Source organism: Penicillium riverlandense (assembly GCF_028828495.1).
Source record: "Penicillium riverlandense strain IBT 135883 chromosome Unknown utg000008l_segment0_segment0, whole genome shotgun sequence".
NCBI classification, from domain to species: Eukaryota; Fungi; Ascomycota; class Eurotiomycetes; order Eurotiales; family Aspergillaceae; genus Penicillium; species Penicillium riverlandense.
In genome coordinates, this window is record NW_026643199.1 from 3,005,713 (window position 1) to 3,027,360 (window position 21,648).

The 21,648-nt window shown below is 54.0% G+C and overlaps 11 protein-coding genes across 11 annotated transcripts; 5 read left to right on the top strand and 6 right to left on the bottom strand.

Annotated features, from left to right (window-relative positions):
• Positions 1-228: 228 nt before the first annotated feature.
• On the bottom strand, positions 229-2,429 carry N7474_010178 (glycoside hydrolase family 127 protein; the record flags this gene model as incomplete). The annotated part of the gene is made up of 5 exons (XM_057201588.1): positions 229-477; positions 535-1,185; positions 1,233-1,563; positions 1,615-1,968; positions 2,023-2,429. The coding sequence occupies 5 exons, from the start codon at positions 2,427-2,429 to the stop codon at positions 229-231; spliced, it is 1,992 nt and encodes a 663-aa protein (XP_057049575.1).
• A 412-nt stretch (positions 2,430-2,841) lies between these two features.
• N7474_010179 (uncharacterized protein) lies at positions 2,842-4,774 on the top strand (the record flags this gene model as incomplete). The annotated part of the gene is made up of 8 exons (XM_057201589.1): positions 2,842-2,879; positions 2,935-3,098; positions 3,154-3,247; positions 3,296-3,352; positions 3,405-3,891; positions 3,945-4,316; positions 4,370-4,498; positions 4,550-4,774. The coding sequence occupies 8 exons, from the start codon at positions 2,842-2,844 to the stop codon at positions 4,772-4,774; spliced, it is 1,566 nt and encodes a 521-aa protein (XP_057049576.1).
• Positions 4,775-5,368: 594 nt separating this feature from the next.
• On the bottom strand, positions 5,369-7,652 carry N7474_010180 (RING finger and CHY zinc finger domain-containing protein; the record flags this gene model as incomplete). The annotated part of the gene is made up of 3 exons (XM_057201590.1): positions 5,369-5,957; positions 6,007-6,371; positions 6,420-7,652. 3 exons carry the CDS (start codon positions 7,650-7,652, stop codon positions 5,369-5,371), a joined length of 2,187 nt encoding a protein of 728 aa, XP_057049577.1.
• Positions 7,653-8,093: 441 nt separating this feature from the next.
• N7474_010181 (cytochrome b-c1 complex subunit 8) lies at positions 8,094-8,440 on the top strand (the record flags this gene model as incomplete). Its single annotated transcript, XM_057201591.1, has 2 exons — positions 8,094-8,125; positions 8,269-8,440. The coding sequence occupies 2 exons, from the start codon at positions 8,094-8,096 to the stop codon at positions 8,438-8,440; spliced, it is 204 nt and encodes a 67-aa protein (XP_057049578.1).
• A 470-nt stretch (positions 8,441-8,910) lies between these two features.
• On the bottom strand, positions 8,911-9,380 carry N7474_010182 (uncharacterized protein; the record flags this gene model as incomplete). Its single annotated transcript, XM_057201592.1, has 2 exons — positions 8,911-9,025; positions 9,085-9,380. The coding sequence occupies 2 exons, from the start codon at positions 9,378-9,380 to the stop codon at positions 8,911-8,913; spliced, it is 411 nt and encodes a 136-aa protein (XP_057049579.1).
• A 307-nt stretch (positions 9,381-9,687) lies between these two features.
• On the top strand, positions 9,688-12,699 carry N7474_010183 (DUF2293 domain-containing protein; the record flags this gene model as incomplete). Its single annotated transcript, XM_057201593.1, has 5 exons — positions 9,688-9,819; positions 9,875-9,994; positions 10,050-10,346; positions 10,403-12,483; positions 12,570-12,699. 5 exons carry the CDS (start codon positions 9,688-9,690, stop codon positions 12,697-12,699), a joined length of 2,760 nt encoding a protein of 919 aa, XP_057049580.1.
• Positions 12,700-13,011: 312 nt separating this feature from the next.
• On the bottom strand, positions 13,012-13,304 carry N7474_010184 (copper metallochaperone ATX1; the record flags this gene model as incomplete). The annotated part of the gene is made up of 2 exons (XM_057201594.1): positions 13,012-13,163; positions 13,217-13,304. 2 exons carry the CDS (start codon positions 13,302-13,304, stop codon positions 13,012-13,014), a joined length of 240 nt encoding a protein of 79 aa, XP_057049581.1.
• A 258-nt stretch (positions 13,305-13,562) lies between these two features.
• Positions 13,563-16,660, bottom strand: N7474_010185 (uncharacterized protein; the record flags this gene model as incomplete). The annotated part of the gene is made up of 4 exons (XM_057201595.1): positions 13,563-14,526; positions 14,578-15,235; positions 15,298-16,503; positions 16,558-16,660. 4 exons carry the CDS (start codon positions 16,658-16,660, stop codon positions 13,563-13,565), a joined length of 2,931 nt encoding a protein of 976 aa, XP_057049582.1.
• A 267-nt stretch (positions 16,661-16,927) lies between these two features.
• On the top strand, positions 16,928-17,760 carry N7474_010186 (kinetochore Spc25 family protein; the record flags this gene model as incomplete). Its single annotated transcript, XM_057201596.1, has 2 exons — positions 16,928-17,156; positions 17,216-17,760. The coding sequence occupies 2 exons, from the start codon at positions 16,928-16,930 to the stop codon at positions 17,758-17,760; spliced, it is 774 nt and encodes a 257-aa protein (XP_057049583.1).
• A 108-nt stretch (positions 17,761-17,868) lies between these two features.
• Positions 17,869-19,780, bottom strand: N7474_010187 (SKI complex subunit WD repeat protein SKI8; the record flags this gene model as incomplete). Its single annotated transcript, XM_057201597.1, has 5 exons — positions 17,869-18,052; positions 18,106-18,292; positions 18,344-18,437; positions 18,494-18,921; positions 19,486-19,780. The coding sequence occupies 5 exons, from the start codon at positions 19,778-19,780 to the stop codon at positions 17,869-17,871; spliced, it is 1,188 nt and encodes a 395-aa protein (XP_057049584.1).
• A 235-nt stretch (positions 19,781-20,015) lies between these two features.
• aspD (septin aspD) lies at positions 20,016-21,329 on the top strand (the record flags this gene model as incomplete). Its single annotated transcript, XM_057201598.1, has 6 exons — positions 20,016-20,154; positions 20,222-20,350; positions 20,403-20,484; positions 20,544-20,681; positions 20,739-20,952; positions 21,003-21,329. The coding sequence occupies 6 exons, from the start codon at positions 20,016-20,018 to the stop codon at positions 21,327-21,329; spliced, it is 1,029 nt and encodes a 342-aa protein (XP_057049585.1).
• Positions 21,330-21,648: the final 319 nt, after the last annotated feature.

The window sequence follows — 21,648 nt, forward strand, 5'->3', positions numbered from 1 at the left end:
CATGATGAGCACAGCCCAGGTGATTAAGGAGTGGACAGGGACCGAGTCAAACCCGGAACCAGCAGACCCAAAGTCATTTCGGGGAGGAAATGATGGAATCAGATGGCCGCAAGCAGAAAGACGTCAACGCTTAGATAAGCGGGTCCAAAGCCCTAAGAATAAACAAATAATTATGCCGTAGTGATTCAGACGGGGAATGGTAATGATGAGGAAGCGATGCTGTTTACTCTATTCTACTATGCGCAGCCCAACCCTCATCTGCCCCTTCCCTCCGCGGTTTGCCCGCAAGTAGTACGGCACAAAACACAGATCGCGTTTCTCCCCCAACACGCGCCCGGGTTCTGCGACGATCTGCCGGCTCCAGGGCGACGTGTCGAGCTCGCCCTGGGCTCCGTTTTCAGCAATAATAGCCACGTACTGGTCTGGCTGAGCCCGGGGTTCTTCGTGCAAGGGTGCCTTAGGATCGAAGATCGTCATCTACATCTCATCGTCAGCTTCTTTTCCGTCTGCATTCCGGACCGACACCACACTGACCTTGAAATGACGCTGCTCCCACGGGTGATCAGCATCCTCCACGCAGTACACGATCGGGCCCCGTGTGATGTATGCCACGGGCTGCCTGGCCAGTGGGTGTGGCTGAACCACTCGTGGCCGCATGGGACAATTCAGGCGGAACTGTGGGTGTTGGTGCAGCCACTCAGCGCTCAGATGCAGATATCCATGTCGGACATCAAGCGCATCGGGTTGAGGTATGATATCCCATGTTTCTCCCGCCCATCCGGGAATCCTCAGTCGCACTTGGAGATCTACGGGAGGTCCCTCCACCTGGACGCTAAAGTCTACCTCGCCATCCCATGGCCAGTCTGTCTTCTGCGCGATTTCGACTTTCGACCCTGAGACCTCAAAGCGTAGAGTGGCCGCAGTATACAGATGCACATTGACCACAGCGCTCTGCTCTGTCACCGTGTGGTTCCACACATATCCCCCGAGGTACCCGAGCGTCCGGGTGACATTGGGCGGACAGCATGCGCATTCGAACCATTCATGGCGCCGCGAGAGATCCTTATCGGAAGAGGCCAGCTGATTCACATAGGTGAACGCCTTCCCGTCGAGGCTCATGCCTGTCAAGACGGCATTGTAGAGACAGAGTTCCATGATGTCGGCATAGTGGCTATCGAGCTCGAACTGGTCCGGGTGAGCAACCAGTTTCTTCACGTAGGGACAAATCCTACCTGCAACATGCGCTCAGCGAGCATCATGACTCCAATCGCGGCGCATGTCTCCGCGTAACAGCCACCTTCGTCCGTGCCCTGGGGCAAAAAGTAATCGATTCCAAAGCCTTCCCACTGCTTCATAGCGCCAATCCCGCCAGTCACATAGGACTTCTTTTCGATCATGTTAGACCAGAGTCGATGCACCGCGGGCAGGAAGGCAGTTCCAAAGTCGCTATCTGGCTGGCAGATTCGGACTAGGTCTGCCACTGCCGTAAGAAGGTACATGGCACGGACCGAGTGTCCCTCGATTGTTTCTTGCTTGACTATAGGTAGATGTGCTTGCTGGTACCTATTTTGCTCTTGTCAGTGTGATATATGATCAAGGATATTCGGCTCGTACCAGTAGCTTTTGACTGCCGGGTAATACATGGGCAGCTCGTTTTCTTTCTCGCCTCGTGCTTCAGATTCCACGTCGTAGTAGTGTCGTTTGTCCTTTCCTCCAGCCGTGTTTCCTCTCTCTTCTATAAAGAACCGGGCCAATCGAAGATGTTTTGGATCATCCGAGACTCTATACAGACGAAGCAGCGCCAGCTCGATCTCCGGGTGGCCAGGATAGCCGGGGATTTGATCGTCTCGGTCACCAAATTTCTCCGCGAGAAGATCCACATACTTCAAAATCGGGGCCATCATTTCATCGTTCTTATAGTACAGACGGTGGGCGAGTGCGCCCTCAATAAGATGCCCTGCATTGTACCTTGACATCAAAATTGCCGTTAGCTAAATTCAGACGTGGCAATCTAAGTCATACAGTTCGTGCATATCTCGCAAGTTTGTAAACCGCTTCCCGGGCTCAACGACAGAGTAGTGGATATTCAGGTATCCGTCCGGATGCTGGGCAGATTGAATCATCTGCACCAGCTCTTTCACAGCCGAGTCAATTTCCGCGTCAAATTGGTCCATCAGCAGGTAACATGCGCCCTCAATCCACTTCGCTACGTCTGAGTCCCAGAACTGGTGATTGGGAATCGGCCAGACGGTGGGCGGGTTCGAGTAGCTTGGGTGCCATTGCAGTTTGAACGCATCGTAACGCCCTGTGCTTCTCAGCATGTGAAGCTGATGTCTCAGCGTTTGCATCCGGACCACATCGCGACGACGCGCCCAGAAAGATCCTGGTGCGAATGTAGTCGCGGCGAAGCTTTCTTGCGGATAACTCATGGTCGAGCGAGACAAGTAAAGATCTGTGCCGAGAGGATGGAGGGGTTGAGGTCCATTGCCATCCTTATACCCATAAAATTCGGCCTCCCCTCCGTCCTTCGGGGCACAGGATCGGAGATTGAGCGACTACGTCAACGTCCCGAGATCCAGTCTCCTCGGCTTCCGGGAGTATGGTTTGTCTCCGTCGGTGCTATTTTGGCGAGTTGGGGCAAAACTCCGGCGGGGGACTAAATCTCCGGCGGGGCCGACAACAAAATCAAGCCTTTTGAGTTGCGTCTGTTCGCCGGAACTGGAGCTCCCCCGCATAAAGGACCCGAGTTTAATGTGGAGTTCCGAACTTTCATATATAACAATGAGGGGTGGGGTGATCATCCCTCAGGGCTGCGAAGATATTCAGTGACTGCACGGCAAGATGGGTCTCGTCGAGAAGTTCCTCCCTAAGGATGACCGGTGAATATATTCTTCTTTTTTGTTCTCATCCAACGCTTGACTGACTTGTTTCTAGCTTTGCGGCGCTGCTGTTGTATGGCATGGTCTTCTCGACCTGTTTCAATGGCTACGACGCGGGTATCATGACGGTCATTCTGGCCGACAAGCAGTTTATTCAATACTATGGCATCAACGGTAGCAAGTCCGGGCTGGTGGCCACTATTCCCTGGGCAATGACAGGTGAGTTGACTCTGTAATATCCATGAGATGGCTTATCACAGACTAAACCAACTAGGAATTGCCCAGCTCTGGCTTGGAGGCACGCTGGCTGGCTGGCTGGGCCGCCTGTGGGCGTTGCGACTCTCCATCTGCATCATGATAATCGGAGTGTATGTTTGTCATGCTCATGCTCGAGACCTGCCCTAACTGTAATACAGAGTGGTCGAGGTCGTCCCCAACAGCTTCGGCGTCCTCATCCTGGGCCGGCTTCTCACGTAAGTGATGTCTTCTCCTTATTCTTTCCATCGCGCTAAAACCAGCGACCAGAGGCCTGGGCTTTGGCTGCGTCTACATCGCAACAAACCTCTATGTCGCAGAATGTGCACCCACCAAGCTCCGAGGGAGCTTCGTCGGCACAGTCTCCCAGTTCGGCTACCAGCTAGGCACACTGATCGCCTTCTGGGCCGGCTACGGCATGTCCTTCCACAAGTCGCCCTACAACATTGCCTGGCGAGTATCAAACATTATTCAGATTCCTATCGGTATTGCCTTCATCTTCGTTTCATTCTGGTACCCCGAAAGCCCGCGCTTCATGCTGGAGAAGTACCCGGAGACGCCTGAGCGTGCTCTCAAGATGCTCAGTCGGCTGCGGTCCGGCGCTCCAACGGATGAGCGTATCCGAACTGAGTTCCACGAACTTGTTGCCTCGTATGAGTTCCGTAAGAGATACGATCCGGGATATATGGGTCTTCTCAAGAGCAAGAGCATGCGGAAGCGTCTTGCGTATGGATTTTACGCTGCGGGTCTTCAACAGGTTTGTTTCTTTCTCGCCGGAAGTAAAGGCAATGTTGACATTATTGATTTCAGTGCGGAGGTATTGCCTCTCTCACTATGTATGCGACCCTGATCTACCAAAGTCTGGGATGGAATTCGGGCTCGCAGGCTCTCTCCATCAACGGAATCCAGGCCGTTCTACAACTCCTGATCGTCCTCGTGAATACCTTCACCGTGGAAAGATTCGGCCGACGAGGTCTTCTGCTCGCCGGGTTTGCTATCCAGTCACTTGCGCTTCTCATCATGTCGTGTCTGACCACCGCATTCCCTTCTAACAACAACAAGGCTGCCGCAATCGTGGAGGTTGCCATGCTCTTTATCGTTGGCTTGACGTATTGTTGGTCGAACGGTCCCATTGCTGCGACGGTGGTGTCGGAGATTTTCCCTCAACATGTTCGGGACAAGGTGAGTCTTGGAGAACACACCCAGGTAAGGCACTTGCTGACACTCGATATTAGGGGTTCGGTCTCTCCATGCTTGGTCAGACTAGCTGGCTGATTCTCCTCACGCAATCGTGGCCTGACTTCAACGCCAAAGTCGGTGGACACAGCTATTGGCTGCTCTTTGGGCTGAATGTGGCTGCCGGGGTGGGTGTGACGCAATCTAGACAATTTTCAGACTGCTAACCGTCTCCATAGATTTCCGTATACTTCATTCTCCCCGAAACCAAGGGCATATCTCTTGAGCGTATGGAGAAGATCTTCGGGGAATTGGACTTTGTCGAGGCTGGAGAGCATGAATCGGACACGGAGAAACGCGAGGCCTTGGCCCTGGTCACCGAGGGCGAGAAGGCACCGGCTGCGCATGTAGAGAATATCGCCAGGGATATTTCTTCTCCGGGACCGGAGAGATCCCCTGCTTGATTGGCTATAGTTTTCAGGGTCTAATGTCACGATCTATTGATAAGAATTGTTTCTGATTCGGGTATATGGGGAGACGACCAGAACAGAACATGCAGTCCCAAAACACCGTCATGATTTCTCGGATGCAAATGCCGCCTCGCAAATGAAATGTGCGCCACTTTCCGGCGGATGGGGATCTCCCAAGAACGCCCGAGCTCGTTCCCAACTTTCAGCCCTGTCCAGTTTCAGGATATTTTAGTTTCCCTGATGATTTAGTAGTGGCGGGCCCAGAAACGTACCCCCACTCCTCAGTCATGGCCGCAAGAGCAGAAGGTTGCTCAAATTCAAGATTCACAATCAAACAAATACTCCCGTCAATAATTGAACCCGTTGCTTCGCTGTCAGGCATACTCTCAGAGTAGACAGTCAGATAGAGTCCATAGCATTCAAGAGGAATTTACGCGAGGATGGCTATGAGCCCTCAAGGCGAGGACGTTCTGCAGAACCCCTGGGTTTTGTGTTTAATGGCCGAATAATCAGGCCCAGCTGATCCACAGCAATAAAGAATTTGCTCCAGGCGACAATACGCATACGCAGACTCGAGAACGCTTCATCTCATCGATGACCAAAGATGTCGATTTCGTCCTCGTCATCTTGGTCTTCCTCGTCATCGTCATCCCGGCTGCCATCTGATCCAACATCGGACGATTCACTACCGTCCTCCTCGCCGTCGGTGGCTGACTTTTCTGATTTCTCATCCGCCGGTTGCGATTCACCACCAAGGAACCCATACCGATATCTGAGCTTCTTGCTCAAGAAGTTCAGTGCGCCATAGTCATTTTCGCTAGCAGTCCTCGACAGACCTCCAAAGAATGGCAAGGAGGAAGGTTTCTCGGATTCACGTTCAGATGGCAGACCAAAGTAGTTCGTGACTACAGGCGAAATGGCACGGTCTCGTGTAATGCTGTAGGACGAAAATTGCCCGTCAGGACCCGCGGATAGCCGTGGTCCGAGATGCGAGCTTGGGACCGAGGTCGCGTTGAGGCGCAATGCTGCAAGCGATGAGGATACTGATTCATCATTCGCGTTGAAAGATGATGCTCGGGTTCGAGGAGGTAGGCTGCCAATGCCTTCTTCCTCCTCAGTGGACTCTGACATGTCCCCCTGCAGAAGTCTGTGTTGCGCCGTATTATATGACTCGCACCTGAGCTCAATCAGCTGTATTCTGTTGGGATTCAGGAAATTGCACTTACAAGTCACATTTCAAGCCCAACCAATGGTACTTGACAACCGACTTCACGCCGCAGTCATTGCAGTAGATGAGACTTCTAGTATCCTTGAACTCAACAGGCATAGGTTGGCCCTCGATGGTGCGGTCCAAGTTGCGAAACGTTGATTCCATGTTCGTGATGGTCTTGCTGCATATTGGACACCGGAAAGAGCTCTTGGAGTATTCGGAAAGGCATTTGGAGTGAATGCTATGGCCGCATCGCATGACAACCACGGTTTCCGGAGAAGTGAACATATAGTCCCCACAGATCGGGCAATCGCACTGGGTAGACCGTTCAATGCACCGATGAGTGGTCTCAATTGAGATCGGCAGGCAGACGCAACATCTCTAATCTCTAGTTAGCATCACACAAAATACAAATTCCCTGAAACTTACCTTGCAATGGAAGAAATCCTTGCCGAGACCCTGTCCAATCCGACATATACCACAATCGCTGCAGTGGTAAATGCTCTTCTTGCTGTCATTGTCCCACAGCTTGCAAATATCGCAGTAGTACTGCGCAGTTTGCTCGCCGCATTTTCTACAATTCTGCGCCGCTGGTTGGGCGTGTCCACAGAGCATGCATAGCATATTTTCAGTTTCTCGGCGGATGAGATGATGTTCTTCGACCTCATCATGGCAGAACCGGCAGGTATACCACTTCTTGCAGGTGAAACATTGCAACTTGACATTTCGTTTGTAGTGCGGACACCCCAGACATGCATCTTCCAATTCTTCGGTATCATCCTCGGGGCATGCTTCGCCGGTTTCGCCGGCTGGAGATTCAGGCTCAGCCTTGGGTGCTAACGTGGGCTGCAAATCCTCGGCAGTGAGGGAGAAGGGGCTTTCAAGGACCGATTCTGTACCTGTGGGGGTCGTCGAATTGGGGTCCAAGGACTGCCAGCTCCAGCGAATCGTCGAGGCGTTGGGTCGCTCCGGCTTCGCTGGACTTGGCGGCGGAGACAATAGCACTGAGTGGGTTGGGAAGGTTTCTCGGGAAGAATTATAATTCTCTGTCATCAAATCATGGACCATGCGAGCTTTCTCCGGGTTGCTGAGTTCCAGATCTCTGATTGCGTGGATCTTCTTCCGTAGCGTACCCATTCCATCGTCTGCAGGAAGCGACAGCTGCCCCATCTCGTCCAGCATCACGTCATTGCCGGACACTGATTCACTTCCGGGAAGAGGTATTGGCCCTGATGTGCCATTTTGCGCAGACTCGCTAGGATGCGCAGCTCGGGGCTGTTCAGAACTCGGGTCGATGGTCATGTGGGAATCACCTCGTGTACCGCCGGGGTTTCCTGTAGCAGCCGGTATAACTCTAGGCCGTCCGGTCGACCCTTGTTCTAAATTCCGTCCATCCATATCTTTCGGTAGGGCTGGGAGGAATGCAGAGCCATGCAGGCAACGTGCATCTCCGATCCTCGATTCTCGCCCCGGGCAGTCTTGGCTTGGTTGGGGGATTTGTTTTTCTTCAGTCTCGCTCGAGGAAGAGTTCTTTTGCGGGGTGCTCGACGGAGGGTCGGTCAGGTCGTTGGTGACATGCGGGCGAGGGGAGGCTGGCCGGGAAGGAGGGTGGGGTTGGCGGAATCCAAGTTCTATCAGCAGCGTCGAGAGTAAGCTGCTCATGAAGGGCCGATGGCAGTCCGCAATGGGGATTGCATAACGCAAGAAGTTGTCGTGGGCTGTTTGTTGCTGCAGCACAGGGACATGTGACGTTTCGGGGCTGCTGAATCAGCATCACATGGGCTGGGGCACCGGATGGTGTTAACCCTTGCCAGAGCTGAGACAGACAGTAGGCTATGCAGGATGTATACAGATTGGAACGATCTCTCTCTTTACTTGTACCCCAGTATGCCCGGTAAGTTGGTTCTATCACCGCTTCACTCGATAAAACATGATCGACGGCGGCCCGCTCGTACCGGGGATGCGCCTGATTGGCCCGCTCGTTTACGATGGGGCATTTTACGAGCAGAGAGATCGAGCATGGAGATATAAAAGGGCGGTAGCTGGCAGTGTCGATTCCGGTTTCATTACATTTATTTGCAAGTGGATTTTATTGTGTCCATCATGGTTGGCCGCAACGATCCTAAGAATGGATGGTAAGTTCATTATCATGGTCTGGAAAGATCTCGTCTCTAAACTACACCAGGTGGATGGGTCCGCCGGGAAACCAAGGTAATGCCAACAAGACCCAAAGTAGAGACCATCTGGAATGACGTCCAACCCCTGCAGTCCTGCCCAGCCCTCAGCGTATTGCGAGCTACGCTCTCTCGCCGAACAGGCAGCGGCCGATGGCTGGCGCGCTACACGCAGCCATCTTCAACATGTTCCGTCGATTCAGACATCAGGTCTTATACGTGGTGCCTCCGTTTATCATCGCCTTTGCGGCCATGAATTGGGCGAACGAAAAGTAAGGCGAACCCCTCGACGGGGTTGCGGAATGGCGCTGAATCACGGTATCACAGGAACGAACGTTTGAATTCGAAGGAGGGAAGACTAGCCCAATCACAATCAGGGCTGTGATGGCGTTGGTGCGAGGGACGGAGGTCTTCCTCTTGTGACAATGACCCCCTCGGGCGATCAGCACTTGTATTGCCAATATTATTCAAGTTCCCCTGGTGGTACATTCGTAAAGCCGACCTTGGGCTGACGGAGGTGATCGAGAAGAACAAGGTAGCCCGTGTAGTCGTACTCGTTCATCCTTCCCGAACCATTCATTGGTCTTCCATGTCGGACACATCGTGTGGGCATAACCCATTTGGGGAAACTGCTTTGTCACACGAGACTACGTGCCCAAGACGAAGTCCAACAAGAACATTTTCGTCACCATTCGTAGTCAGACAGAACCAGCGCGATTCCAGTCAAACGTATGCCAACGGGTTCATCACCTTAGACACGTCCCCAAGCTCTGGTTCAGGAGCTCCAGGGTCGAGTTGAGCTGCTCATAGGCGCTTTTCCGCAACGAATGTTCCGAGTTCCCGAGCCCTAGGCTTCGCAAGCTAAAAAGGGTCAGGCACCTGTCCCCACCATTGGGCTGCCATGCAGAGACGGCACTTACACTTTCGACTCTCTGCGGGCCCCAGGCAGCTCCCAGTATCTGCAAAACAAGATATTTTTCACAATCTTGTGCTCCAGCCCCGTGGTCTTGGTCGCTCGTTCGAGGAAGAGGAGGGTGTTGGCAATTCTGGTGGGATCAAAATCCTCGACCGAGGAGGAGCGAAAGCTGTTGCGCATCGTGGTGCGTAGGACATGGCGGCCGGGGACCGAATAACGGATGGCCTTCAATGCCTGGCGGAAGAGGTGATGGTATGCATGTAGCACAGCTCGCTGGTCCAGCAGGGGACTACTGGGCATGATTCGTGGTGGTGGTCGCCAGCTACCAGAAGCAACACTCCGGACGAGCAGGAGGGAAGCTAAACCTGATCGGGCCGGAGGGAGTTAGTTGGTCACTGGGTTTGGGCCGCCAACAATGAACTTAGTTTCGTATCTTATCAGTGGACTTTCCTCTCGTCTTTCTTCCCCCACCGTCTTTTGCATCGCTTCCCTCCACCCCTCGTTTACTTTGCCCAACTTCCTCTTTTACGCTGCCATCAGCATACCAGTGTCATCATGTATTGATGCCACATCCTCGTCGGTCTGGCTAGACCCGACCGGAGCAAAAATGGCGAGAGTGCTGCGAGGCGCGTCGGCGCGGGCCCGGCGCGCTCCCAGTCGGGCAGCCCAAAGGAGGGTCCGAAAGCACAAAGTCATCCTGGAGTCGGTGACCCAGGAAAAGAGAAAGCTTCTGAGTGTGGTATGCTCTTGTTGGGTCTCGGTTCGTGCGGGCCATGCTGAACAAACACCAACAGATCTCATTCGAAGCCAAAGCACCCCCGGGCTACACCTTCATTCCTGCGGGCAACCCGCATCTCACCACGGCCTGTAAGGAACGATGTCGAAAAGAGGCCCTCAAAATCCTCGCGGTCACGGTAAGACACAAGATCATTTTGCTTCTGGGATGCTGCTCATCTTCTGCGCCGTTAGACCACCCCACATCACAACACCCACGGCTTGTCGCAGCATGTCCACCGAATAGGATACCATTTCCCGAGCACCGTTGTTGCGGCCGCCTGCCTAGAACTGGGAATGCATCTTACGACCTCCGGAAAGGCGTTTCCACTGCAAACAATGGGTAAGGCGAAAGACCGCAAGCGAGCTGACTCCGACGTTTCTGTTTCTCAAATCACTCTCAATACGGAGGCACGAGATGTTCTGAAAGATCTTTTCCCCAACATCCCGGCCAACGACCTCAACCAGATCATCAAAACCGCGTTTCAAAAGGTGCGTCGGTGAGAGTTCCCTGCAGCTTTGACGTCTCTAATATCGGTGGTGGCCAGGGTCAAGGCAAAGTGGGAACAGCAGCCGAATTGCCTCTAGCTCGCAGAGCCCAGCTCGCCGTAGTTGCGCACATCCGTCACATTTACACCGCTTACGATTCCCTCCTGAAGACCACCTCGTTTCAAGAGGCTCGAACCTCCGTGGAGCAACCTACTCTAGCCAAGCTTGTGGAATGGCGCGGGGATGATGAGAACGGTCGGACCGTCCTCGAGGATGTTTTCCGCGAGGTGATCGTCATCTCAGATGACGAAGACAGTGAAATGGAGGAAGAGGTTTCTCGTCGACCCGGTAATCGGGACTACAGTGTCGAAATCCTTTCCAGAAATGCTCGGATCCACGAGATTCAGCCCCAGTCCGCTTCCACCGTGAAACCTACCTTGGATCCTTTGCGGGAACTGTCAGACGAGGAAGCACCTCCTGGTTTCCGGTTTGTTACAAGGGTACCGGCAAAAGATGCCGTCGACCGTCGAGGCTTTAGTAGATACCAAGCATGGGACTCTGCCCTCAACCGCTATCGTGCCGGGGCACGTAGTACTGAACAGGTCAAAATTGCTCCGGCCGAGCATCGGACACGGCTATATGACACTCGGCAAGTTACTGCCCAGGAAACAGTAGGTCCCACTAGGCACCGGAACGATGCCAAAGCTTCAACCCGGATTATTCCAGATCCAGGACCGGTTCACAGTCGGGCACAGAGACTGCTACCTGCTCCAGCCATGGACCGACAGGAAGTGGAAAATCGTGTGAGTACTCAGGAGGCATATATCTCTGTGGACGGTCAACGAAATCCCCCAAATTACGGGTCTCCGGGAAAGAGGAATGCACTAACTCACAAGAATGCCCACAAACCTCATACTTTGAATGAGGTCGCCCGCCACTACTTGTCAGACGACGTTGCCTCCAAAAGGGCTCCAGGTTCTCGACCGGAGAGATTGCCACTTCGGTTGGACGACAGAACGAATGCACCCGTATTTGTGAGCGGTCCCAATGAACAGCTCCAGGGTAGCGAGCTCCAATCTGGCCTTCGGCCACAGTCTGCCAATTTCCATCATGCAAGACCCGCGTTGAATCCCCAGGACTGTGTGCTGCCCTCGATTGAAACTCCTTGGCCCCTGGAAACCAGGCGCAGTGATGGCCGACTGGACTACCTGACGAAGAGGATGTCTGGTGTATTGTCCCTTCGTTCAGAAACACCGTCCCGTTCCCACGGACTAGCTTTCCATCAGGACAACCTTGTTGCATTAGATGATAACAGAGATCAAATCTCCAAAAGAAGGCGATTGGCGAATCATGGGGTTGTACCTCATCACGACCCACGTCCGGATCCTCGAAATGCGAGACCCGTTCTACCTCCTGTTTCTAAAAGTCTTCCTGGAGATCAATATCGCCAGGTTGAAGCCATGCCTCCACAGGATAGGCATCAGATGCGCCGAGATCACCTACCAGTGAAGCAGACTCATGCTGTAGGACACTTGTCGGAGAGGAATCTGGACCCTTATGCTCTGCGAGTCAATCCAGATGCCGGGCCGACGCTGGAGCGGAAGCATTTCAGTGATGCACAGCTTATCTCCGTCCATCCCCTCCAGCCTGGTTACTTTGCGCCCGGAGATGGCCACACTATTAGGGCTGCCCCGGAGGCAGGTGCACGCCGTGCTTACTATGATGATCGTAGTCCCCATGTCGGCCATGTCTCTTTTGTTGAACAGCCGTGGATCTCCTCACACCGAGCCTACATTGATGACGCACTCCCTGTGCGCAATGAAAACCCCCCAAACAGACACATCTACGCAGAAGACTTTGTCCGCCCCATTGATATCCGCGATCCGGATCCGTTTGAATATGTTGAGCACCGTCCAGGACATGAAATCAGTGATCAGCCTGGCCGTGCTAGGGTCGCTGCCTCTGATGCAAAAGATCCACCCCAAACCCGGGTTGTTTCTGATCCACATGGCCGAGTGTCTACGGGTTCCCGGGTGGTACGCAGTGCTCATGATCCTCCTATCCTTCGTGCAGTGACAACTGCTACGGACCAACCTCCTTCGGGGTATCATGAACGACGACCGGGTGTCACTTCTGCTCGGTAAGCCACCAGCATGGGAGTAACCCGTGGCTTTTGTTCGACATGGATGAGAGAAAATCAGTCGAGACGAACTAATACATGCGCAGGCACTTCCACGATCCTCCTCGCTCTTCTCAGATCCTGGAGCAAGACCGCCCTGTCTATGTCCAACGAGTCGAACCGCATACCCCCGCCTACTCTGTTTCCGATGGAAGATCTGTCGTGATCGTGGATTGAAGTTTGTCGGGATGTTTGTCGGGATGTTTGTTGTTGTTGTTGTGTGTTGCATTTTCGCGGTATTTTGAGTACCTACATAGTCCGTTCATACCCCATCTGCATTCCGGACTATTGGCGTTACATATTCCTTTGATTGAGTATCATTGCCGACTGCCAGTCGTTGGCATTTCTATCTGTCCATCATGTATCATTCATGTATTCATCAGAGCCCGTAGGCTGGAGTCAACCATAGACCTTCTCTCTATAACCCGTATATGCTGCCAACTGCAGCGGAGCTTTCCTTTGTGTCTTTTTTGCCAGTCCGGTGCCGACTCAAACAGCCATCTCCTGCCCATCCGCCTCGCCACTATTCACCGTCTTCCCCGTCTTCTTGATCTTCTCCAGCACTGTCTCATAGGACACATCCGGCCCGGTGTTAACGGTCGCAGTTTGAGACTCGAGACTGACGTCGAATTCCTTGACGCCTACACCGAAAGTCAACTGCCGCTGCTGGCTGACAAACGCGGTGCTTGCTTACCGTCCAGCTTCTTCAGCACGCGCTCCACGGCGCCGGAGCAGCCGCCGCAGGTCATAGTCACGTTAAACTTGTACGTGTGGTCCGACATGTTATGGGGTTGATTGTTGGTTGCGGGTGAAAGAGAAGGTGGGATGAGGGAGATCAGCACGGGGCGGAATAATAAGAGAGGTGAGGTGATTATAAACAACGGAGACAGGCACATTTGTAATGCCATCTATCCCTTTCTTGAGCCCTTTTTGCGATTGGCCTCCGTGGGACTCCTTAATTAAAAATACTTATAGGTAATGAATGGTAACGCCTTAAATGCTTTTTTGTTTATGTACAATACAGCGGCCAAAATGCCTGACTAGAATCCCGCCGCTCTCTTCTTCTTTTTCTTCGCTTTGGTGCTGGCCTCACGCCCTCCGAAATGCCCGCGCTCAATCTGTGTCATCGGCTCGTCGAGTGTCGGCTGACTGCTCAGCAGCTGTGGCGCCTCGCTTTCCCCCTGCGTGCCCCAGCTGCGCACCGTCCGCACCGCCGAAGGGGTGGGCTGGGACGAGGCAGCCGGGGCCATGTCCTGTTGTGATTGTGATTGCGACCGTTTCTTGCGCAGCCGGTTCTTGGGGGTGGAGGCCCGCGATGTCCGTTGGGACATCTCTTCCTCCAGCATCTGGGTGGTCCGGGTCCAGGTGTAGTCGGCCGGGTCGCTTCCAGGCTGCCAGTGCGAAAGGAGGGTTGCCACGTTCGGAGGCATCGAACGTGGGGTGTCGAGAGTCGTGAATGAGGAGAGGCTACTGTAGATAGGAACTGAGGCTTCTGGCTGCTCGCGTGGGGCTTCGTTTTGTGGGGTTGCTGGTTCATGGTCTGCCATTGGACTCAGTAGACCGGGCGTCGTGCCCTGGCTAGAAGGTTCAACTTGTGATGTCGCCGATTCTTCTTCGCTGGCCTGAGTCTTACGGCCGGATGGTAGAGGGATTGGGTTATTGGACACCAGGATGAGGCGTGATAGGAGGAGATCAGTCACGATTCCACGGACGATCTTTTCTTTCATGATTCTTGTTCGTACGGGGATGTTCTGGGAGAGACTGGATAGCCAGTCATGGACCAGTTCATCATACGACTTCAAGAGATCCAAATTGGAAAACTCCTCCCGTGTGCCGGTGGGTAGGCCAACGAACAGGTTCGAAAACCTCTGCGGTAAAATCATGAAATGGCGTTGAGTCTCATCATCAGCCGTCTGAGGCACCAGTGTTGAGATGAGACGTTCAAGATCCCGAGCATTCTCATCGATGTCGTTAATCAAGGGACTTCCATCGTTGAGCTCAAGCCTGGCACTGATTAGCATGATATCCTCCGGAGAGTCTGTAGAGCTGGCTTACATCGTTTCACCTCGCCCCTCATCCCTCACGGCCTCATGTATAACCCGATTCGGGAAATTCTCAAGTAACTGGCTAAAGGTTTTGTTTTGTGGTCCCTCATGGTCCTCATTGGTAACACCTGCTGCCGCCTTTCCCGCTGCAACTTCATAGATTGGCACTAAATTCCGAGACTCATGGAGACTGGGGTCGAAGAGCATTCGGTGAGCGGTGAGCTGTGGACGGCTGCCGAAAGGAGCCACAGATTCGTCCCAGTCATCAACCACAAACTCATCATCGTCAATATTTTGTTGTTTTCGCTGAGCTCCAGGATGGCGTCTCTTTATCCGGAGCACATCACGCTCAGAGTACATATCGTCATTGTCCGTAATCCCTCTAGGGCTCGTGAAAAGCGACTCATGAAGAGCAAGATGTTGGTCCGCCCAGAAAAGCTTGAAGAGCCGTAAATCAGGATCGTAGCCTGTTCGGCTCATCGGGCCCGGAGTATGAGCAACTTCTCTGAACACCAAGGTAGAGTAGTGCTGATTGTCCTCGGGAGACGGCATTTGCAATAAGACGGGATCCGGCACGGATACTGGCTCTGTTTCTCCTTCCACTGGACTTGGACAGGAATACACTTGGACCAGCTCAGTAATCCGGGAGTATAGAATGAGATATAAATCTGGCAGGAGACGTATCAGCACTTTTAGTCTGCAATCTCAGTCGACAGAGAGAAAAAATTACCGCGGTCCATCAGCACGTCGCAGAGACGCAGTGTCGTGTCCTCTGAGTCTCGAAAATGGCGCCAGGCAAGGCGAGGCTGTATAGAGGGTGGTGAATCCTCTTCTTCTGGTAACATAGTCGTGGCAATATCAAACCACAGCACCCGAGAAGTCGTGAGTACAAAGAACTGGGAAGGATTTTGGGGGCTTCTTTGCACATCCAGCACCCACTCGGACTTCTTTGACAGCCCTAGTTCTACTGCTCTTGAACGAATTTGTTCGCCCTCCATTCGATAGATCGTGGTGCACCTGCGATCGGAGACAAGGAGCGACCACACATCACCAATCCACTCAATCGACGCCCATCCATCATGCCGAGGACAATTGGGACTGTCTTTGTAGTCTGACAAGGGTGGTAACGACCCTGACTTAATAAAGGTAACAGGTAAAGTCCTCCCTCCTCGTCGCTGGCGCCCTTTGATCTCCCAAACACTCCAATTTCCCTGGGTATCAACGAGAGCGAATTGCTTCTGGTACCAAGGATTAAAGGTCACATCGGCATGGGCGAAACCGCCGGTGACCGATATTGAGACCTCCGAGACGGGATTGGCATCAAGTCGGGTATTGCGTAGAGGCATGTTGCTTTCTGCTGGATAGCCGCCATGTATGTGCATGGGCACTGGGTCGCGGTGATATAGCGGGTGAAAGATGACGGTCGACTCTGCGAGGCGCACGGCCATCCAGGTGGCCTTCTCGTCGATTGATCGTGCAAAGCAGACTTGACGAATAGGCGCGCCGCCTTTTGACCACTCAGTGGTGTCTGACCCGCTGAGGGATGGGACGCGCATCTCCAGTCGCTCGCGCTTCAGGACCTCGATATCTTCCACCATTCGTGAAAGGAAGACGGAGTTCCCACATTCTCCGGAGATGGCTATGGCGATTGGAACCTGGCGGTGGCTCGATTCTTCGCTTCGATAATCCACGGCATGACCGACATCGAGGGTTGAGGAGACCAGAGGGTCGTAGTTGTCCGTGGCTGTCGTAACCACTCTAGAGATGGCCTCCTCGCGAGTAGTGGTAGTTGAGGACCAGGCTACAGCCAGATCGGAGTGCGTCTGGGGGATGATATTCCGGTTCACTCTGCGCGGTCGAGAGAGTATCTGCTCGGGAGCCCGCCGTGACGATGGCACTCGTGTCTTGGTCTCTCCGGTGTACGAGATCACGGTAGCTACATAAACGTTAGCGTCGCGCACACTGGCTTCCAAGGACCGAAATGGCTTACGCCTCGCCAGAGTGCGCGAAAAAGACCATGACTGGACCTCTTGGAGGTAGACTGCTCGTCCCAAGTGCCCATAATGCAGAGCACTGCTGGAATGTTCATCCATCGGATCGCAGTCGGATTTTCGCGAGAGGCGGATAAAGCATATCGAAAATGCAGAGCGACAGAGCCTCAGTAGTAGTATATACGCGGCATGATGACGGTCCAGAAGGAAGAGGATGGTTGAAGTGTTCAGACTCGAGGGTTAATTTTCCCGCTTATCGATAAGGACCCCGTTACCCCCGTTGCGCCGCAACAACACCGCGTTGCTTCTCTCTTGTCACTCTCCATCTTCACCACCAACACCACAGTCACCCGGATTGCTGTCTGCAATATGGCCTCCTTCGAACCATCGCTCTCCACGAGCGGCATGCGCCCCCCGCTCGCCTCAGCCGACGCGCCATCAATGGCCGACTCGCTTCCCAGCATCAACTTCGGCTTCGAGGACCTGCGCAACCGCATGGCCCAGTTTACCGCCAAATTCGACGCCTTCATCGAGCGTGGCCGAAAGCAGGTATTGGAGGAGCGAAATCAATTCCACATCAATCTCGCCGAACTGCAAGGTAGGTCGCCCTCATGCCCTGAGCGAGGAGAGAGACAAAGATTGACGCGCCATTTCCAGAGGACGAGCGGATGCGCCAGCGAGACATCGAGATTCTCACCCTCAAATCCCAAACCCATGAGCAAACCCTCCAGAAAGAAGCTGCCGAGGCGGCGGAAATGCACGCGGCCATCTCTTCCATCACGATGGAACGCGACTCCCGCCTTGCGAAGCGCGACCGGCTCAAGCAGCAGATTGCCGAGACGCAGAAGGCGATTAATCAGAAACTCGAGGCCCAGAAAATTCACGCGAAGCATTTGGATGCGCAATCGCGGCTCAACCTGCCCGAACTGGAGTTCTGGCAGGATTATCTTTGTTTACGGATTGATGGGGCTGGTCGGGATGATCGGTTGAAGTTTGTGTATAGTCATCTGTTGGAGAAGGACTGGGAGGCGGAGGCGTGGTTTGAGCTGGGCACTGCCAGTCGTGACTACGAGGTGTTTCGTACGCGGCCCAAGCTGGACGCGGAGGCCTTGGAGCGAGAGGTGGATTTGGTCAATGAGGATCGGGACTTTGGTGCGTTTCTCAAGCGGATGCGCAAGTTGTTTGTGGATGCGATGAATTAAGAGGGCAGTAGTTTAGCGTTTTCTTGGGTTTTGATGATTATGGAATTGCATGAGTTTTATGCACAATCAGTCATGTCCATGGACTTCGTCAGATGTAGTTGATTCTTCTCAACCCCCAGTTGCCTCCCGGTAGAAAGACAGACTGCGGTTGGCCCCGGCGGTTGCAAATCCTTCGGTTTTTCCTGTCTTGGGGAGCCACTTGACGCTCCAGAGTGCTTTTTCGGTCTCGGAGTGTGTAGCCACACATAACTTGGTGTCGATTGACCAGACCTTGACTTTTCCATCAAACGATCTGGAATAGATGTCAGTCCATGGCCAGAAATGAAGAAGGCATTGGGGACGAACCCGCTGAGAAGATATTCGCCGGTGTGACTCCAGGCTAGAGACATGATCCACGCGGAGTGGCCGGAGAGGTTGGCAACTTGTTCGCCGGACGATGTATCATACAGCACGATGACTTTGGAATCACCAGCTGCCGCTAGCAGCTTGCCACCGGGCGAAAAGGACACCGCTCGGACGGGCTTCACCAGACCTGCATCGGGTTAGATCATTGCATGTCCTCTCGGTGAAGTCCGGGGCATACCTGATAGAGAAAACGGCATGCGGCCGGTTTCCGTGCTGAAAATGTAGACGGCACCATTTTCGTGCCCGCTAGCAATGAACCGGCCATCCGAAGACTGCATGAACGAGTCAATGGAAGAGAACCATGGATAAGGTGGAGTGCACAACGTACCAGGTCGATACATGTACCGAAACTCCCTTTGGTTTCATGGTCGCGTATTTGAGTCCCCTCGGCATTCAAGTCCCATACCTTGATGTGTCCGTCCTGCGTGGCACCGGCCAGGTACTGTCCGTCCTGGGACAAGGCAATCGCCCAGGCGTCCGCCGCCGTCAGACTGGCTGTGATGGCACTGTCCGCGGACCAATTGCCCTCCTGATAGCACCAAATCTTTATGTCCCCCGCAAAGCCAGCACTGGCCGCCCGTTGCCCCTTGGCGTCGGTTACAATATGGTGGCAGCCCACTTTGTGGGCATCGTCGATGGACTGCACGAGCGGGAAATCGGTGTCGGTGGTGGAGTGAACCTTGAGCGATGACGCGCCCGAGGCTGAAAGGATATGCTTGTCAGTCACGGCCAGGGAGAAGATGTCGATTGGGTGCGCTGGACGAAGTCAGTCATGAACCGGCACCGAGAGTTGACTGTCTCCCCACCATTGTCTGCCGAGCCCCACGACAGATATTGTTTCGACTGTCGCGATCAGCTGTGGGCGCATGCGCGCTTAGGGTCTAGTCACTCTTACCATGTTGTGTTCCACCCGAGTCGGGAGGAAGAAGAAGAAGAGGAGGAGGAGGAGGAAGTGGTGAGGTGGGCGGAGTGATGTTGGCGGGCCAGTTTCCGCCTTGAGGTGTACATTTACAAAGGTATTCAATGGAAGCATAGTACAATCAAACCAATATTTTGGGGGTTGGTCGTTATTCCCCGACAGAACCAGACGCCAGATGCCATGCAGCAGTATATATCCACAACCCAATTCTAGAAGTACAGTATTCTCTCCAACCCGCGGTCGTGCGAACCGCTCCATCCAAGCCAAAGTACGAGTCGTATTTTATTTCCCCAGTGGGATTCACATCTTAGGCGGCTTGTTTCCACGACTGCTTGATCTCTGCACGAGGAATGGATCAGTATTGACGCTTTTCTGCGCGTGGAGCGAGCACAGATGCATACCCTTGACGCAGTGAGGACACAGGAGGTGGGCGCGTTTGATCGAACCACAGCCCGGGCAGGTGTTCAAGCTCTTGACATCCTTCAAGGCCTTCCCCGCCATTTGCCGGTGACGTTTCTTCATGTGGGATGTCTTCTTCTTCGGCACCGCGCGGAGGACGGAGTCCCAGATGTCGGCCAGCGAGGGGATCTGGAGCGAGATGGGCTGCAGCAGTGCGGCGGGCAGGATGCGCCAGGGCCCGAGCGAAGCGGACAGTGCTCGCAGCGGCGCAGCGACCGAGAGCATGCGGGCGGACATGTCGACACGGCGGAGTGGGGAGGGAGAGGAGTGGAAGGGACAGAAGGAAAGATCGAAAGATGGAGAGTCTGGGTTTGTCGGGTGCTGGTCTGACTAACCCCGGTCGGGCCTAGCGCGTGCCCCCCCTGAGCCCCCCGAACTGTTTGTGCTTCCAGGGGGAAATAATCATCCTCTCCTCCATTCTCCTTTACATACCTCCAACCTCACCGCACCTCTCTTCTCTACCCGTCCCGTCATGGCCGCCGCGATGAGTGCCGCTTCGGCTAACCAGCCCACCGTCTTCCCCCACAGCCATGTCGGTTTCGACAGCATCACCTCCCAGATCGAGCGCAAGCTGCTCAAGCGCGGCTTCCAATTCAACGTGATGTGTGTCGGTATGTACCCTCCAATGCTTCCATCCACTTATCCTTCTCCAACTCACCGATCTCCTCCTCCCAACAGGCCAGACGGGTCTGGGCAAATCCACTCTTGTCAACACCATCTTCGCCTCTCACCTCATTGACTCCAAGGGCCGCTTGACCCCCAACGAGCCCGTTCGCTCCACCACCGAGATCCAGACCGTGTCGCATAGTATGTACCGATGGGAACCAGAACTGGGCAATGGATCTAACGGATTATCTAGTCATTGAGGAGAACGGCGTCCGTCTGAGGCTGAACATTGTGGACACCCCCGGATACGGTGACCAGGTCAACAACGACCGATGGTATGCATTATTCTTCTCGCATTGAAACTCGGGAACTACCCAACTAACTATGGAGCCAGCTGGGACCCCATCGTCAAGTACATCAAGGATCAGCACTCCGCCTACCTGCGGAAGGAGCTCACGGCTCAGCGGGAGCGCTACATCCAAGATACCCGTATCCACTGCTGCTTGTTCTTCATCCAGCCCTCGGGCCATGCGTGAGTGCCCCAGTTTCCCAAAGTCTGCACAGCCGACTAATCGTCTCGACTGTGTAGCCTCAAGCCGATTGATATTGTCGTTCTGAAGAAGCTCTCTGATGTGGTCAACGTCGTCCCCGTGATCGCCAAGGCTGACTCCCTGACCCTGGAGGAGCGCCAGGCCTTCAAGGAGCGGATCAAGGAGGAGTTTTCCTTCCACAACCTGAAGATGTACCCTTACGATAACGACGAGCTCGACGACGAGGAGCGTGCGATCAATGCCCAGATCAAGGTGCGATCTGTTCCTCCATTCGAACTGGAATCGTGCTGACTCGACCGCAGGACATCATTCCCTTCTCGGTGGTTGGTAGCGAGAAGACCATCGTCGTCGACGGCAAGCAGGTCCGCGGCCGCCAGAACCGCTGGGGTGTCATCAACGTCGAAGACGAGACCCACTGCGAATTTGTGTACCTGCGCAACTTCCTGACCCGGACTCACCTCCAGGACCTGGTCGAGACCACCAGCCAGATCCACTACGAGACCTTCCGTGCTAAGCAACTGCTAGCCCTGAAGGAGAGCAGCGCCGCGGGGGTCACACCAGTGGCAGCCGACCCATCAGCCCGTCGGCCGAGCGCGAGCTCAGCCGCAACTCCCAGCGGGGCGCCATGAACGGATACTGAGTTCTGCCTTTTGAGTGGTGCTCGGTGAATCGGTAGTCCGGCGGTCTTCCAGGCTCTATTCTTTCTTCTGTCTTCCTCGAAAACTTCCTGTCCTCTTTGACGCCAGCAGGCCCTTGCAGATATCCCTTTTTTCGTCTCCTGTGTTTTTCTCCCAAGTTTTTTGTATCCTCTCATTCCGGTCCTTTCTGACCGGACCTGTCTCTTATTGTCTAGGATTTGTGTTGACTGCCAGAATTTCCCAAAAAAAGTGAGCCTGGCATCTGGCGGTTTTCCATGTACTTAGTTTCCTTTAATTATCCACTCATGAG